We start from the raw sequence: 14,123 nt of genomic DNA, 5'->3' as shown, positions 1-14,123 counted from the left end.
CATCAAACAGAAGTCTTGCCTTTGGCGGTCGAACATTGCCAGTCATTAATGCCACACGGTCATTTCGTTTCAGGGAATTTTTTTTTCTTTAGTAATACTCGTAAATTAGAGAACGGGCTTTCGGGAGAACTTTGTCGTGTCTCTCCCAAGAATTTCCATTTAAGTTCACAGAGTATTTCTGTAACACTTCAGTGCGGGCTATATCGACCCGTTACAAACCTAGCAGATCGCCTGTGAATTCGTTCGACGCCTCTTACGATGTCTGCCGGATAAGGACTCAAAACGCCGGAACGAGACAATCGCTCGTACAAAGGCCTCGCATTGGATTTCCTCGAACGCCGTGCCGTTGTTGCGGACCGCAGGTGCAAGCGTATCGTAGCTCATGGCGAATATTTCTCATTCTGAAGGTAGATTTGAGCAGTATTTAAAATGTTGAAATAATAGTTGAAGAGTCACTGTTGTTAACAAGCTGAACGCTGCCCGCCGTTACGTGCGTGGCTGGGATTATAAGGGGGCGCGCGGCGGACGCAAATAAACCCAGCCGCGGGCTGCGAACGCCGAGTCGAGGGTCGCAGCCAGCCGCGGGCGGCCGTAACGCTCGAGTCCCGCGCTTCGCCGTAATCCCGCGTACGTCGACGACAAACGAAGCACGTATTTATTGCGTTGCCGCCGCCGCCACCGCACGCGGAAAATGAATGAGTGAAGGGAGCGAGCGAGCCGGCTCGGCGAACTAACTCACACAGCCAATTTGACTTTCGCTTCTCCTCCTCTTTTTGCTTTCGTCCTGAACTCGGCGTACATCTCCGGAGAAGACATTTATCGGGTGGTGGAAGCGCCTTTTTCTGTTGTGCGGAGCTATTTTACGCCTTTTTCACGCCTCGTTATTGTCACCCACATGTAACGGTGTTTTTTGTTTTTGTTTTTCGCGCTGTCGTTGCGCCGCTTCAAGGTTCTCTGCCTCGGAAGATGTCCTGGAAACGGGGCGATAAAGGAGGCCGGAAGTGGCGAAGCCGATTCGCACAGTGTTCGTTAAAAATTACAGTAAAACTGTAAATGAAACAGGGCATTCGGGAGTCAGTTAAAACTGACACAGTGGGAGGGTCCGATAACCCAGTAAACGGCGAGCGATGATTCTGTAGAGGAAGGTAGATAACGAAGCCTTGAGGAAGATGTCACATTATCGCTTACGCCGAAGGCTACACTCGATCTGCTGTAGACTGAGGGCACCTCAAATGCGGTCCCGTTTAAATTAGTAGCTCTAAACTATCGTTTCACTTAGGTGAGATTTAAATGCGTTTGCAACTCGTGAGGCTAAACAGGCCTCTCACGCGAGACTCCGTAGTTGCATACAGCAAGAAGAGCGAAGGTGTTCGCAGAGGAAGAACGGATTCCGGGCATCTCGACTCTAAATTTTGTCCTATCTCTCAAATTATTTTGCAACAGTTCCAGCGCCAACACTAACAACATAATTTCACTGTACCACTAATTTCAAGAGTTTTGAAATACCGTTAAAAGGCGTAATTATTTGAAAATCTAATTCACTGTCAACAGCCGCTATTATTACAAACAGTTTCAGCCCTCAGACTATCATCAGGTATTAACACCTGACGACGGTCTGAGGACTGAAATTGTATTACAGAAATATTTATTGGCAACTCTTAGCGGTGAACTATGGAGTTTTTTTCTAATATTTACGAACTGTGGGGGCCCACCTTCACGAAACGTAAAAAGTATGGCGTTCGAGAAAAAACCGTTCTCGCTTCAATATCTCGGCTGATAGAAACGTTACGAGTATTAACAAAGTTACGTGCTCGTTTCCGTAATATCATTTCTCCTAAACGCCTCTTACGAAGGAGAGGAGTGTCCTACGAGTACTTCCCTAATGGTTCCCGACGCTACTTTCGCTTCTATCGACGTCTATACAAGTGGCCAACTGTGATCTGCTAACAAGTCTTCACTGCACTCACACACTACGTTTGATATTTCGCAAGCATTACGTACGATTTTTACGTTATTTCTTCGACGCTGTTCTTTGTATTACACTCCGTCGTCAGCCCACGAGTGGCCTACCGGGACCATCCGATCGCCGTGTCATCCTCAGTGGAGGATGCGGATAGGAGGGGCGTGTGGTCAGCACACCGCTCTCCCGGCCGTTATGATGATATTCTTGACCGAAGCCGCTACTATTCGGTCGAGTAGCTCCTCAATTGGCATCACGAGGCTGAGTGCACCCTGAAAAATGGCAACAGCGCATGGCGGCCTGGATGGTCACGCATCCAAGCGCTGACCACGCCCGACAGTGCTTAACTTCAGTGATCTCACGGGAACCGGTGTATCCACTGCGGCAAGGCCGTTGCCTTATTTGTATTGCAGCATTATATAAATGTGTCAATCGCATAAATGAATACTTGAAAGATTCCAGGATAAAGATTCCTCTGTGCAGCAGAGGGTGTGCTGTTTTAGAACTTCCTTACAGATTTGAACTGTATGGCGACTGGGACTCGCTCCTCTGTGTTTCTCTGGCGATGGTCTAAGCGAAGGAGATACCCGAGCGCTACTTCCGAACTACCTTCACAGCTTTAAATCCGCCAGATCTCTCGTGCTTTCCAAATGTTACAGAAGCTCTGGTGCGTATCTTGCTCAACTAGGGCTCTCGAAGAAAGGACATCGCGAACAAATGGTTTTAACCAGAGGCTAGGGGGCTATTTTCTTAATGAACCTTGCATTCCGAGCTGGTTCGAGTCCTGGGCCAGTGCACACGCAAGTTGGCGCCGCGAGAGAGGCCGGCGCGCGGCTCACCTTCGCTGACGGTGATGACGCTGTGCGGCGGGAAGGTGGGCTGGTTGTCGTTGACGTCGACGACGGCGACGCGGATGGTGGCGGTGCCGGTGAGCTGCGGCGAGCCGCCGTCCGTCGCGATCACCGTCAGCCGGTAGGCGTCGCGGATCTCGCGGTCCAGCACGATGTTCGTCTTGACGACGCCCGAGAAGGCCGGCTCGATGACGAACGCGTTGTCGTGGTTGCCGTCGGCGATGTGGTACTGCAGCTGCCCGTTGGCGCCGCTGTCGGCGTCCGTCGCCGAGACCTGCCGGTCAGAAGTGGCCGTCAGCCTCTGCTCGCGACCGGATCCAGCGGTTACATAGGTTACTACAATCTTCATCACCTGTGTCATCGAGAAAGTCAAAAGGTCTGTGACAATTATAATTGGACAGAGCAATAAATCAGAACTGATCACCAACAACTCCTTCCAATCTCCAAATCAGTCGCTAACATCAATATAATCACACTACTTGTTATTTGTGACGGAAGAGGCAAAGGTAAGAACTAACCAAACAAGTGTGGTGCTGACTCGTGTACATTCACACACGTAGATCTACAGAGATGCATCGTCCTGGGTGACTACATCGTGCTGCAGTTCAGGTGGGGTATACAGGTGCGTCAAGTGAAGGGAACGAGGGGAGAAAGGAGATGCGGAACGGTACTGGAGAAGGGTGGCTGATGGCTGGAAGGAAGAAGTATGTATCGGAAGGCTATCAACGTTGTCTGTCTTGTTTATGTGCCTATGGCCGACCCAACGCCTTGACAATTTGGTGGGTTCTTCCCTTTACTCGTCCCATGACTTATATTCCACCAAGGGCATTCCATTACCATATTCATTTCATTTCTTTTAGACACATTCACGGAACATATTTTCCGGCATTACAAGTTGTTGCCACACACTGCCCATCCTTACAAAAATAAATAAATAAATAAAAAATGTTCAAGTGCAAGCCTAGTGGAACAGAACAAAAATTAAAGTTTAAAATCTGTTTCGGACTAACCTTTTATATCTGTTTACAATTAGTGACTTGTCATTACTCCTTTACACGTACAGGTCTAGATTATTTAGGTCAGTGAGTGGCGAAACTGAGGAACCACATGATATGCCAAAATATTTCCCTAGTCTGTGTTCTCTGGTTTACTATGACAACGCACGTTACGTGCGTTGTTCGACCTATAGAGTCTGTGACGTATGGGCTGCTGCTGCTGCTGCTTCTGTTATTGTTTTCAGTCCGAAGAATGATCTGTTGCAGCTCTCGCCGCATCTCGAGTAAGCCTCTTCAAGCCACCATAGGTACTGCAAGTCACACCCATTTCAAACTGCTTAACGAAGTCAAGCGTTGGTCTGCCTGTACAGTTATGAGTCATCACTCTTGCCTCCGTTAGGAAACTGACTATTCGTTGGTGAGTATCATGTGTCCTTTCGAATTACCACTTCCTTTAGTCATGTTGTACCACAAATTTCTTTTCTCCCCAATTCGATTGTGTGCTTCATCATCACTTACTTGATGATGTTGTTGTTGTTGTTGTGGTCTTCAGTCCTGAGACTGGTTTGATGCAGCTCTCCATCCTACTCTATCCTGTGCAAGCTTCTTCATCTCCCAGTACGTACTGCAGCCTACATCCTTCTGAATCTGTCTAGTGTATTCATCTCTTTTTACCCTCCACGCTGCCCTCCAATACTAAATTGGTGATCTCTTGATGCCTCAGAACATGTCCTACCAACCGAGCCCTTGTTCTAGTCAAGTTGTGCCACAATCTCCTCTCCTCCCCAATTCTATTCAGTACCTCCTCATTAGTTATGTGATCTACCCATCTAATCTTCAGCATTCTTCTGTAGCACCACATTTCGAAAGCTTCTACTCTCTTCTTGTCCAAACTATTTATAGTCCATGTTTCACTTTCATACATGGCTACACTCCGTACAAGTACTTTCAGAAACGACTTCCTGACACTTAAATCTATACTCAATGTTAACAAAGTTCTCTTGTTCAGAAACGCTTTCCTTGCCATTGCCAGTCTTCATTTTATATCCTCTCTACTTCGACCATCATCACTTAGTTGAAATGTTATTGTAAACTTCAGCTTTCTCACGTAAGACCACATTGATAACTCTTGTATTCTCTTTTCGTCTCAACTATTTGCTGTCCACATTTCGCTTCCGTATACTCCAGACTAATACCTTTAGAAAATAATTTTTAATACATGAATCTATAGTGCACGTTAACAAATTTCAGAAGTGCTTTATTTTTTGCTACTGTGAGTAGGCATTTTGTATTCTAGTCCTACAGATCATGATCATAATGATCATCATCATCATCTTTTCTTCTTCTTCTTCTTCTTCTGAAGGCTATGGCTTGTTGCTGCAAGCATTCTCGCCTACTTTGTGCTACTTTCATCATTTCTCTATAATGATGCACTCTGTTACTTGCAGCACATATTCGACTGTTTTCTATTTTGGTATTCTTTCCCAATATTTTTCCTTGCAACATATCTGTAAAATCATTTTGTGCCTCAATATGTGAAAACAAAGCTTTTTCTACTTTTTTTCGATAGTTTGTACGGTTTTCACGGTTCACTGACATGTTTCAGAACATCCTCAATGTTTGTTTTTTTCTTCTTTTTTTCCTACGTCTGGCCCACGTTAGTCTTCTCCGAAGCTACATTTCCATCGTTTCAAAACGGCTTTTGTTTGATTTCAAAGGTGTGTAGCTCTGAGAGACGTATAGAAGAGCGCTCAAGATGAATGACTTGACTTTTTTTTATTTCTCTGTAAGCCTGATTAACGGCCTGTTGACTAGTGCTTGCCTTCATTAAGTGAAATCGCGTTTAGCTGTTGCATTCCTTTTTTTGTTTTCCACTGTGCATCTGTTGTCCACTGTAATTTAGGTGCCTGTTCAAATGGCTCTGAGCACTATGGCACTTAACATCTGAGGTCATCAATCCCCTAGAACTACTTAAACCTAACTAACCTAAGGACATCACACACAATTCATGCCCAAGGCAGGATCTGAACCTGCGACCATAGCGGTCGCGCGGTTCCGGACTGAAGCGCCTACAGCCGCTCGGCCACACTGACCGGCTAGGTGCCTGTGGTAACCTCCATATTTCCTTTTTTTTTTTTTTTTTTTTTTTTTTTTTTTGACGTACACATATCGACCACAACTACTTTGATTTTTACGTCAGGTGTGAGTGGAAGCGGTAAAATTTTCGAAGCTTCGTGCTGACCTGGACGACGAAGGTGCCCTTGGAGTTGCCCTCCCAGACGGCGGCCCAGTACTGCGGCTGCGTGAAGCGCGGCTCGTTGTCGTTGGCGTCGCGCAGCACCACGACCAGCGGGCAGTAGGCAGCGTGCGCCTCGGAGCGCGCCGCCACCACCAGCCGCCGCTCGGCCGGCGACCGCGCCTCGAAGTCCAGCCCCGCCGGGTCGCGCACCCGCACCGCGCCCGACCCGGCGTCCACCGAGAAGGCGCCGTCCTCGTTGCCGGCCGCCAGGCTGAACGCGATGTTGTGCCGCCGGCCGTCCGCGCGCACCGCCGACACCTGCCGACACCACCAGACTCGAGTCGGCTCTCCGACTACAACTACAAAATAAACTTATCTAACTGATATTTAAGGACACGTCTGTAGTCCTCGTACACCTTGAACTCGAGCTCCAACAGTACCGTAGCATAACGCTTCAGTAACCAAAACATTACGTGGTGCGATGATTTCAGTGTGCACTAAGACTAAAGACATGTACCTGCAAACAAATATTATTTAATTGTAGACAGGTATTCTACAGGATACCCCAGGAGGAACGATCGGTATTGAGGTACACACGGTGATTCAGTTGCCCCTACCTACGGGTTGTATGCAACCTGTAACACATTTAGACACCACGCGCGAGATTTTTCATATTCTTTCGCTCGCTAGTCCTACAGAAAAATGAACGGGACAGTTTTGTAGGAAATTTAATGCAGTTAAATTTTGCACTGGGATATGTTTTCGTTAGAGGTCACAGATTTCGAGTAACTCAATAAAAACGGTTTGAAGGTCACTTTTATACGTTTTTCTCCAATAATTCAGAACTACGAACTCTACCGAAAACGTATCACCCCACACAGAATTCAAGTACATTATATTTACTATAAAAAGGCCCTGTCCGTTTTTCTGTAGGACTGATAGTTTGCATATAAAGTAGGAGATTATGAATATCTTGCTTGCTGTATTTGAAGGCGTTGCGGGTTGTATAAAACCCATAGGTAGGGGCATCTAAAAAAATGGCTCTTAGCACTATGGGACTCAACTTCTGAGGTCATTAGTCCCCTAGAACTTAGAACTAGTTAAACCTAACTAACCTAAGGACATCACACACATCCATGCTCGAGGCAGGATTCGAACCTGCGACCGTAGCGGTCGCGCGGTTCCAGACTGTAGCGCCTAGAACCGCTGAGCCACCCCAATACGATGTGCAGGAGAGAATTAATACTCTGCCAATGTTTTTGAAATTCTGTTATCAGCTGAACACGTCGCGTAATGTCAGCCGAGTGGCAGTGGAATTTCGAATGAACGTTTCTGTCAGTTTCCTACCCCTATTCGCCTGAGTACGACGAACAGAAAACCTTTCTGTAGCGTTGATACAATACGACGCTGCCACTCGGCTGATAATCTGAGAAGTCTTCGTCAGTGAAATTTGCCGAGAAAATTTCTGGTTCAGACGGTAATAAGAAAGACGTAATCAGCAAACATATCATTTTATGCAGTTCAGTCGCGGAAAGTCCTTGACAGTGTTCGTTACTGTTTGAATATTATAACACAGCAGTGACGTCATGCGTCTTAGATACCGATTTCAAAACTCTAGCGGTCAGCTCCGCGTTCCCTTCATAGCCGATCAGTTCTCGAGATAGCATCGGGAGCACTGCGTAATTGATCTGAGGCACGTCCTGCAAATTAGTATTGATCGTAGAACGTGACCTGACCTTACGTTCTCCTCTCATGGAAAACCGTTTGCTAGGGGCTTGCATTAGCATCTCATTTCCTATCCTCCCATATCTTTCCTCGCTCATTGCCGGTTTCTGGGACGGAGGGGGGGGGGGGGGGGGGAGTACGTTTATGCAGAAAAGGTCCGGGACTGCACTCGGCTGGAATCGTCGCGGCGCGCTTTACGGAGTCGTTGAGTCCGGTGACGCCGTAGCTCTGGGCGTAATTAACGTCAGCGTACTCTGCATTAAGGTGGTCAGCATTAATCTGAGGCGAGAAGCGAGACGTCCGTTACGGGTGCCTTATAGGCAATAAAGGCGGCGCGGCTATGGCCGCTGCGAGGCCGGGCAGACCGCGGCGACACACCGCCTCGCCGCCTCCCACGACCAATTACCGCCCCTTACTCTCCGCTCTGCGGAGGAGCTGCAACCGGAGATCCGTCGGTGGCACAGTTACTGCGGCGCGCATCGCGTTTAGCGAGCCTGGACGACCAACTCCGGCATGCCGGTCTTTACGCGCCTTGACTGCAACCACCCGGTCAAGGAAATCTCTTCCCCGTGCACACAGAGTCGGCGACGTGGAACTGTTTCCCAGAAGAGAATTAAGTGATGTTCGCGCGCCGTCAGCTGTTTCCAGAATTGGTTCCTACATGTGATAATTTGGTATTTAAACAGAGATTTCGTGGATGACGAATGGAATCTGGCAACATTCGTTCTCCTCGGATTCTCTGTATACGGATACGTTGATCGTGACGCTGTACACAGAAATAGGACTCGTCTGAAAAAATGACATGGTGCCACTGCTGTGCCTACTGTTGTCGTTGGGGGAACCACTATCTGCGCATCTCTCTCTGCTGCCGGGCCAACGGAAGCTGCGACAATGGTTGCCAGGGTAACACCCAGTGCTGTTTCAGTCGTCGTCACACTATCCACGTGTATACCTGGGTTGTTCAAACAGGATCATTTCTGCCTCAAGGGACGTGATGTGGCTGGAAGATGCTGTAGGGCTGAGCGAACAATGTTTTTGCCCTCTCGGGCGCTAGTCGCGTGGAACTGACGAAATCCTACACGGCGTTGAGTAAGCCCTCCCGAACCCTTCAATTCCATGTTCGTATGGAAATCGTGAGTTCCCAACCAATGCAAGCACCAATGCAGGGTGTCCCAGAAAGCGCCGGCCGGTATGGCCGAGCGGTTCTAGGCGCTACAGTCTAGCACCGCGCGACCGCTACGGTTGCAGGTTCGAATCCTGCCTCGGGCATGGATGTGCGTGATGTACTTAGGTTAGTTAGGTTTAAGTTCTAGGGGACTGATGACCTCAGAAGTTAAGTTCCATAGTGCTCAGAGCCATTTGAACCAATTTTTTGTGCCAGAAATGGTGCGACAAACTTAGATGGGCTGTAGAGGGTGACATGAGGAATAAATCGAGGATGGGAACCCGTGCCCGGAAACGTCATCCAACGACGCTATTGAACGTCGGAGCCACATGCGCCAGCGGCTGCCACTAAGCTATCCTTCGGGAGCAGACGCTACTTTGCACGCTGGCGAACCTTAGACAAAGATTCAAATGGCTCTGAGCACTATGGGAATTAACATCTATGGTCATCAGTCCCCTAGAACTTAGAACTACTTAAACCTAACTAACCTAAGGACATCACACAACACCCAGTCATCACGAGGCAGAGAAAATCTCTGACCCCGCCGGGAATCGATCCCGGAAACCCGGGCGTGGGAAGCGAGAACGCTACCGCACGACCACGGGCTGCGGACGAACCGTAGACAGAAAGCCTCGCAATGTTGTTTGCCACGATCGCCAGCGGAGAAGATGGAGGCGGCTGCTGCCTGTGAGTGATATACTCTGTTACTATGGTTTCGGAGATGGGTTTTTTCTGCTGTTTATTTTTCTCCTGTACATCGAAAAACACTGTAGATTTTAGGCGGTTCCCGAAGAAAAATAAATTGTGGGTTGAAACGTATGTCCGAAGCCGTCATGCCCTGGGGAACAGAGCAAAGCATTCATAGGAGGGAAGGCTTTTCTACGCAGCAGTTAGCTCCATCTTCTTCACCTTCGATTGCGGCAATCAGTCGCCACCACTCAATAGCAAACAACACTGAAAGGTGTTGCGCCTACGGTCCATCATCTGCAAAGTCAGCCGGCCGTTGTGGCCGAGCGGTTCTAGGCGCTTCAGACCGGAACCGCCCTGCTGCTACGGTCGCAGATTCGAATCCCGCCTCGGGCATGGATGTGTGTGATGTCTATAGGTTAGTTAGGCTTAAGTAGTTCTAAGTCTAGGGGATTGATGACCTCAGATGTTACGTCCCATAGTGCTCAGAGCCATTTGAATCTGCAAAGTCACGTTTGCTACCAAAGGGGTGGGCTAGTGGCAAGCGCCGGCGCATATAACTTCGAGATTCCGTAGTGTCACTGGTCACTAGATGTCGTTTACGGACACGGGTTCCTGTCCTCGAATTGTTCCTCAAGGATACCCTCTAAAAACACTCAAAGTTCGTTGCACCATTTCTGGGACACCCTGTATTGTTGAACGATAAACCAGAGTCTGAATAGAACAAGATCCTTTCACTGTTCTGTTCCGATCCATCCTGCTTTGTAGTTCTTACACGAGATATAAAACGATTTTCCCACAGACACGCAATATTCAAGTGAGTAACGTGCTGCTTGATGTTTTCTTCCACAGGGCGAACCAAAATTGCACCGACGAACTATCAGACGTTGTTCAAGTTAGCTTCTGAGTAGCTTGATATAAGGTCCATGGTGTCTGGCAGCTCATTAAAGTTACTGCATTTCTTTTCGTTCCTTGACCAACTACCTTTGTATGTGTATTGCACTGAAAATAGTGCACAACATTGCAAGTGTCGACGGTATGTCTCCGTTTCCTTTCAGTTATCGTACCTTATTTCGAAACAGTAGTACCCATCTTCTCAAGCTTGTACTCAGTACTGGTCGGTTCCATCTTGGGTTCGTTTTTCCGGCAGTGTTATTTGTACGCAAACAATGATACACAGCTGAATGGACAGGTCTAATGATGAAGTGGATGAAGTGGTGGCCGACACGAAGCTTGTGTAAGTTCAGCGAAGGCAGTGGAACAGCACGAGAACGGCGTTACGCTGAGTTGTTTCCGCACTGACGGCAACCGCATCACGTATGAGAGTTGTTGCGTTACCCTGTGTTGTGTGCTGTACGTTTTGGTTACAAGCTTCTAGATTGTTGCGAAAATATTTTTACAGCAATAAGGGCGATTGCAGCAACAAACCCAATACATCGTAATTACATTATTACTCTGTAAAGAGCTGCCAGAGACCGTGGATGCCTAATACCAAAATACTCCGAAGATATGTGTTAACTATCTCTTAAAGTTCATCACTGGAGTTCTGGTTCACCCTGCATTCGACATTTACTTTCTTCACTGTCTAAAACGGTGGTAAACTGCGATGTTGCCTATTACGTAAATGTAATAAGTTATAATTTATTCAATTCCACCTATTACCACGCTTAATGGCAAGTTAAATAACTCTTCAGAAAACCTGCGTGGCGAAGTGATGGCTGCAGCACTAACTGTAAGCATTCTACCTTTATGAGTATATGAATAAATTTCCTGTACAGTTTCCACATTAATGCCAGTAACTTTAGGTCTTATCTTCTAGTAGGCAGCCAGAAATTGAAAGCTACATAGGACACCGGCCGTGTAACAAATTTTACTATGCAGGTTACACTGTGCAGACCACATTCACCTGCTTGACAAATATCACAGAGAACGTGTCAGCGTTATTGTTTCAGTAGCCGCAGAGTCTCCTTTGGAGTCGAGCTTAATGCGTTCCTGAAATTAACATAGCGTTTTCGCAGTGTGCAACACGTCTTTACTGACGTACTGTCCGTGTACCTCATTAAGCTCGGAGTTTATGTGCAGCCGAGTGCATAGCTTAAACGCGGAGGGAGACGTCGCGGGCTCAGTTAAGTCGCAACCCAAACATTGGTTTCTTTGTACGAGGGAGGCAGGAATGCGTCAGACGCGCGGGAGCTCTCCCCGCTGCCTCGCGGGATCGTATCTGCTTAATTTCCGCCGTAAAGCGGCCGCGCCGAAGAACGCGAGCCGCCGGCTGAGTTACGAGCGTTTAATACCACGGCTCCAACTTTATTGCACCGGTTGATGACGAATAAGCAAAAGCATAGTTCAAGGGAACTCCATTACGGGCGCCGTTCGCGGATCTTAAATCAAAAATGTTGAAAAGGCGCGCGCGATAAGGGCGACATCGAAGGGGAGGGCAACTGGCACAGCGCGGCTCGCGCGCTAACCGCAGATACCATCTGCGGCAGGCAGGCGCCGCGCCGCACAAAGCGAGTGCGCCGCTCAGCCGGTTTCGTCACCCCAGCCGGGAAACTGCCGGGAGGCGGCGCGAGTAGTCCGCTGAGGGTAGCTCTGCGCGGCCTATCAGCGGCCTGTCGTCCTCGTCCGAAGAAAACACTTCACCGTCTGAGCGTACCGCCAGGTTCCGCGAGTCTTTGCCAGCTGGGAAGTACTGGAGACAGAACGGGAGTCGCGCTTCTAGATGAAGAGATGTAGTGGCTCGTTTTCTTCTTGTCGTCCCGTAATGGGGATGCCGGAACATCCGATCGAGATCTTCGCAAAGCGAAGGGCTCCAGGTTTCAAGCCAAAGGGAGCAGTATAGCGAACAGCTAGGGGACGGGAAGGTTTGGACAGTGCTAGCCTATGCAGTGTTCGCGGAACGTCGAGCAGTGTTTCCGTTTCGTGCCTCAGGACTGCGCAACCCCGACCAGTGTCGAGGTATTTTGGTCCTAACCAGCTGTGTCAACCTGTCGACGTCCGTCTGCTACGGGATCCCAAAGTCACGCCATAAGCTCAAATATTATATCGTTCCCGGAGAGAAACAAGGTTCTCTTACAGAATCAGCACAGATTCGGGAAACACCACTAGTGTGAAACACAGCTTGCTTTATTCAAACAAGGCGTCCTGCAAACAATAGAAGCAGGGGAACAGGTAGATCCCGACTTCCAATTTTTCCACATCGTCAACTACCAACCAACATGCGACATGCGGAGTATCTTCGTAAATACGAGGGTCACTCCAAAAGGAATGGACACTATTTTTTTTATATTCATCTTTTATTCTACATGTTTGAAAGTTTTACAGTGTGTAGATACATCCTCTAGGAATAATATTTTCATTTCTCCACATTATTTCCATCCCTCTCAACTGCCTTACGCCATCTTGGAACCAGCGCCTGTATACCCGCACCGTAAAATTCTGGACCAACCTGCTGGAGCCACTGTTTGGCAGCATGCGCAAGGGAGTCATCATCTTCAAACCTTGTTCCACGAAGAGAGTCTTTCAGTTTCCCAAAGAGACGATAGTCACATGGAGCCAGGTCAGGACTGTAAGGCGGGTATTTCAGTGTTGTCCATCCGAGTTTTGTGATCGCTTCCGTGGTTTTTTGACTAACATGTGGCCGTGCATTGTCGTGCAACAACAAAAAAACTTCCTGCTTTTGCCGATGTGGTCGAACACGACTCAGTCGAGATTGAAGTTTCTTCAGTATCGTCACGTATCCATCAGAATTTGTGGTGCTTCCACTTGGCATGATGTCCACAAGCAAGAGTCCTTTGGAATCGAAAAACACCGTAGCCATAACTTTTCCAGCAAAAGGTGTGGTTTTGAATTTTTTTTTTCCTTGCGTGAATTTGCATGATGCCACTCCATTGACTTGCCTCTTCGTCTCTGGTGAAAAATGATGGAGCAATGTTTGATCACCTGTCACAATTCTTCCAAGAAATTCATCTCCACTATTCTCGTAATGTTCCAACCGTTTTTCTTGTTTCTTTGTGAGCCACTGTCAAGATCCTGGGAACCCAACTGGCACAAACCTTTTTAACGCCAACACTTTCAGTATTCTGCAAACATTTACTTCCCCTATCCCAACGTAGCGTGACAATTCGTTCACTGTGGTGCGTCTGTCAGAAGTCACCAATTCGTTAACTCTCTGCATACTGTCTGTAGTGTATACAGTACGAGGTCTGCCGCTGCGAGGACAATCCTCAACATTGCCGTGGCCGCTTTCATCATGTAACCTGCTTGCCCACCGACTAACTATACTGCGAAGGACAGCAGAATCTCCATACACCTTTTTCAACCTCTTATGGATGTTTCCCACTGTCTTGTTTTCACAGAACAGGAATTCTATGACAGCACGTTGCTTCTGACGAACGTCAAGTGTAGCAGCCACCTTGAAGCCATGCTGTGACGGCGCCACTCACGGGAACCGGTTGAACTAGGTTTGAAAACAAGCGGGAAGAATGTATCTACACACTGT

The 14,123-nt window shown here is 48.0% G+C and overlaps 1 protein-coding gene across 1 annotated transcript in view; it reads right to left on the bottom strand.

The window, feature by feature from the left end:
- The window catches only part of LOC124620087 (protein dachsous), a 327,560-nt gene that overhangs the window by 49,851 nt on the left and 263,586 nt on the right, over positions 1–14,123 (bottom strand). Inside the window, exons 20-21 of the mRNA XM_047146756.1 lie at positions 6,049–6,363; positions 2,800–3,085 (exon numbers count right to left, since the gene is read on the bottom strand). Coding sequence (XP_047002712.1) covers positions 2,800–3,085; positions 6,049–6,363 — 601 coding nt within the window. The remainder of the gene's footprint in view (positions 1–2,799; positions 3,086–6,048; positions 6,364–14,123) is intronic.

The sequence above is a fragment of the Schistocerca americana genome, chromosome 6, assembly GCF_021461395.2.
Source record: "Schistocerca americana isolate TAMUIC-IGC-003095 chromosome 6, iqSchAmer2.1, whole genome shotgun sequence".
Classification (NCBI taxonomy): Eukaryota; Metazoa; Arthropoda; class Insecta; order Orthoptera; family Acrididae; genus Schistocerca; species Schistocerca americana.
The sequence above is the reverse complement of the archived record's forward strand: the minus strand, read 5'-3'. Positions and strand labels throughout refer to the sequence as shown.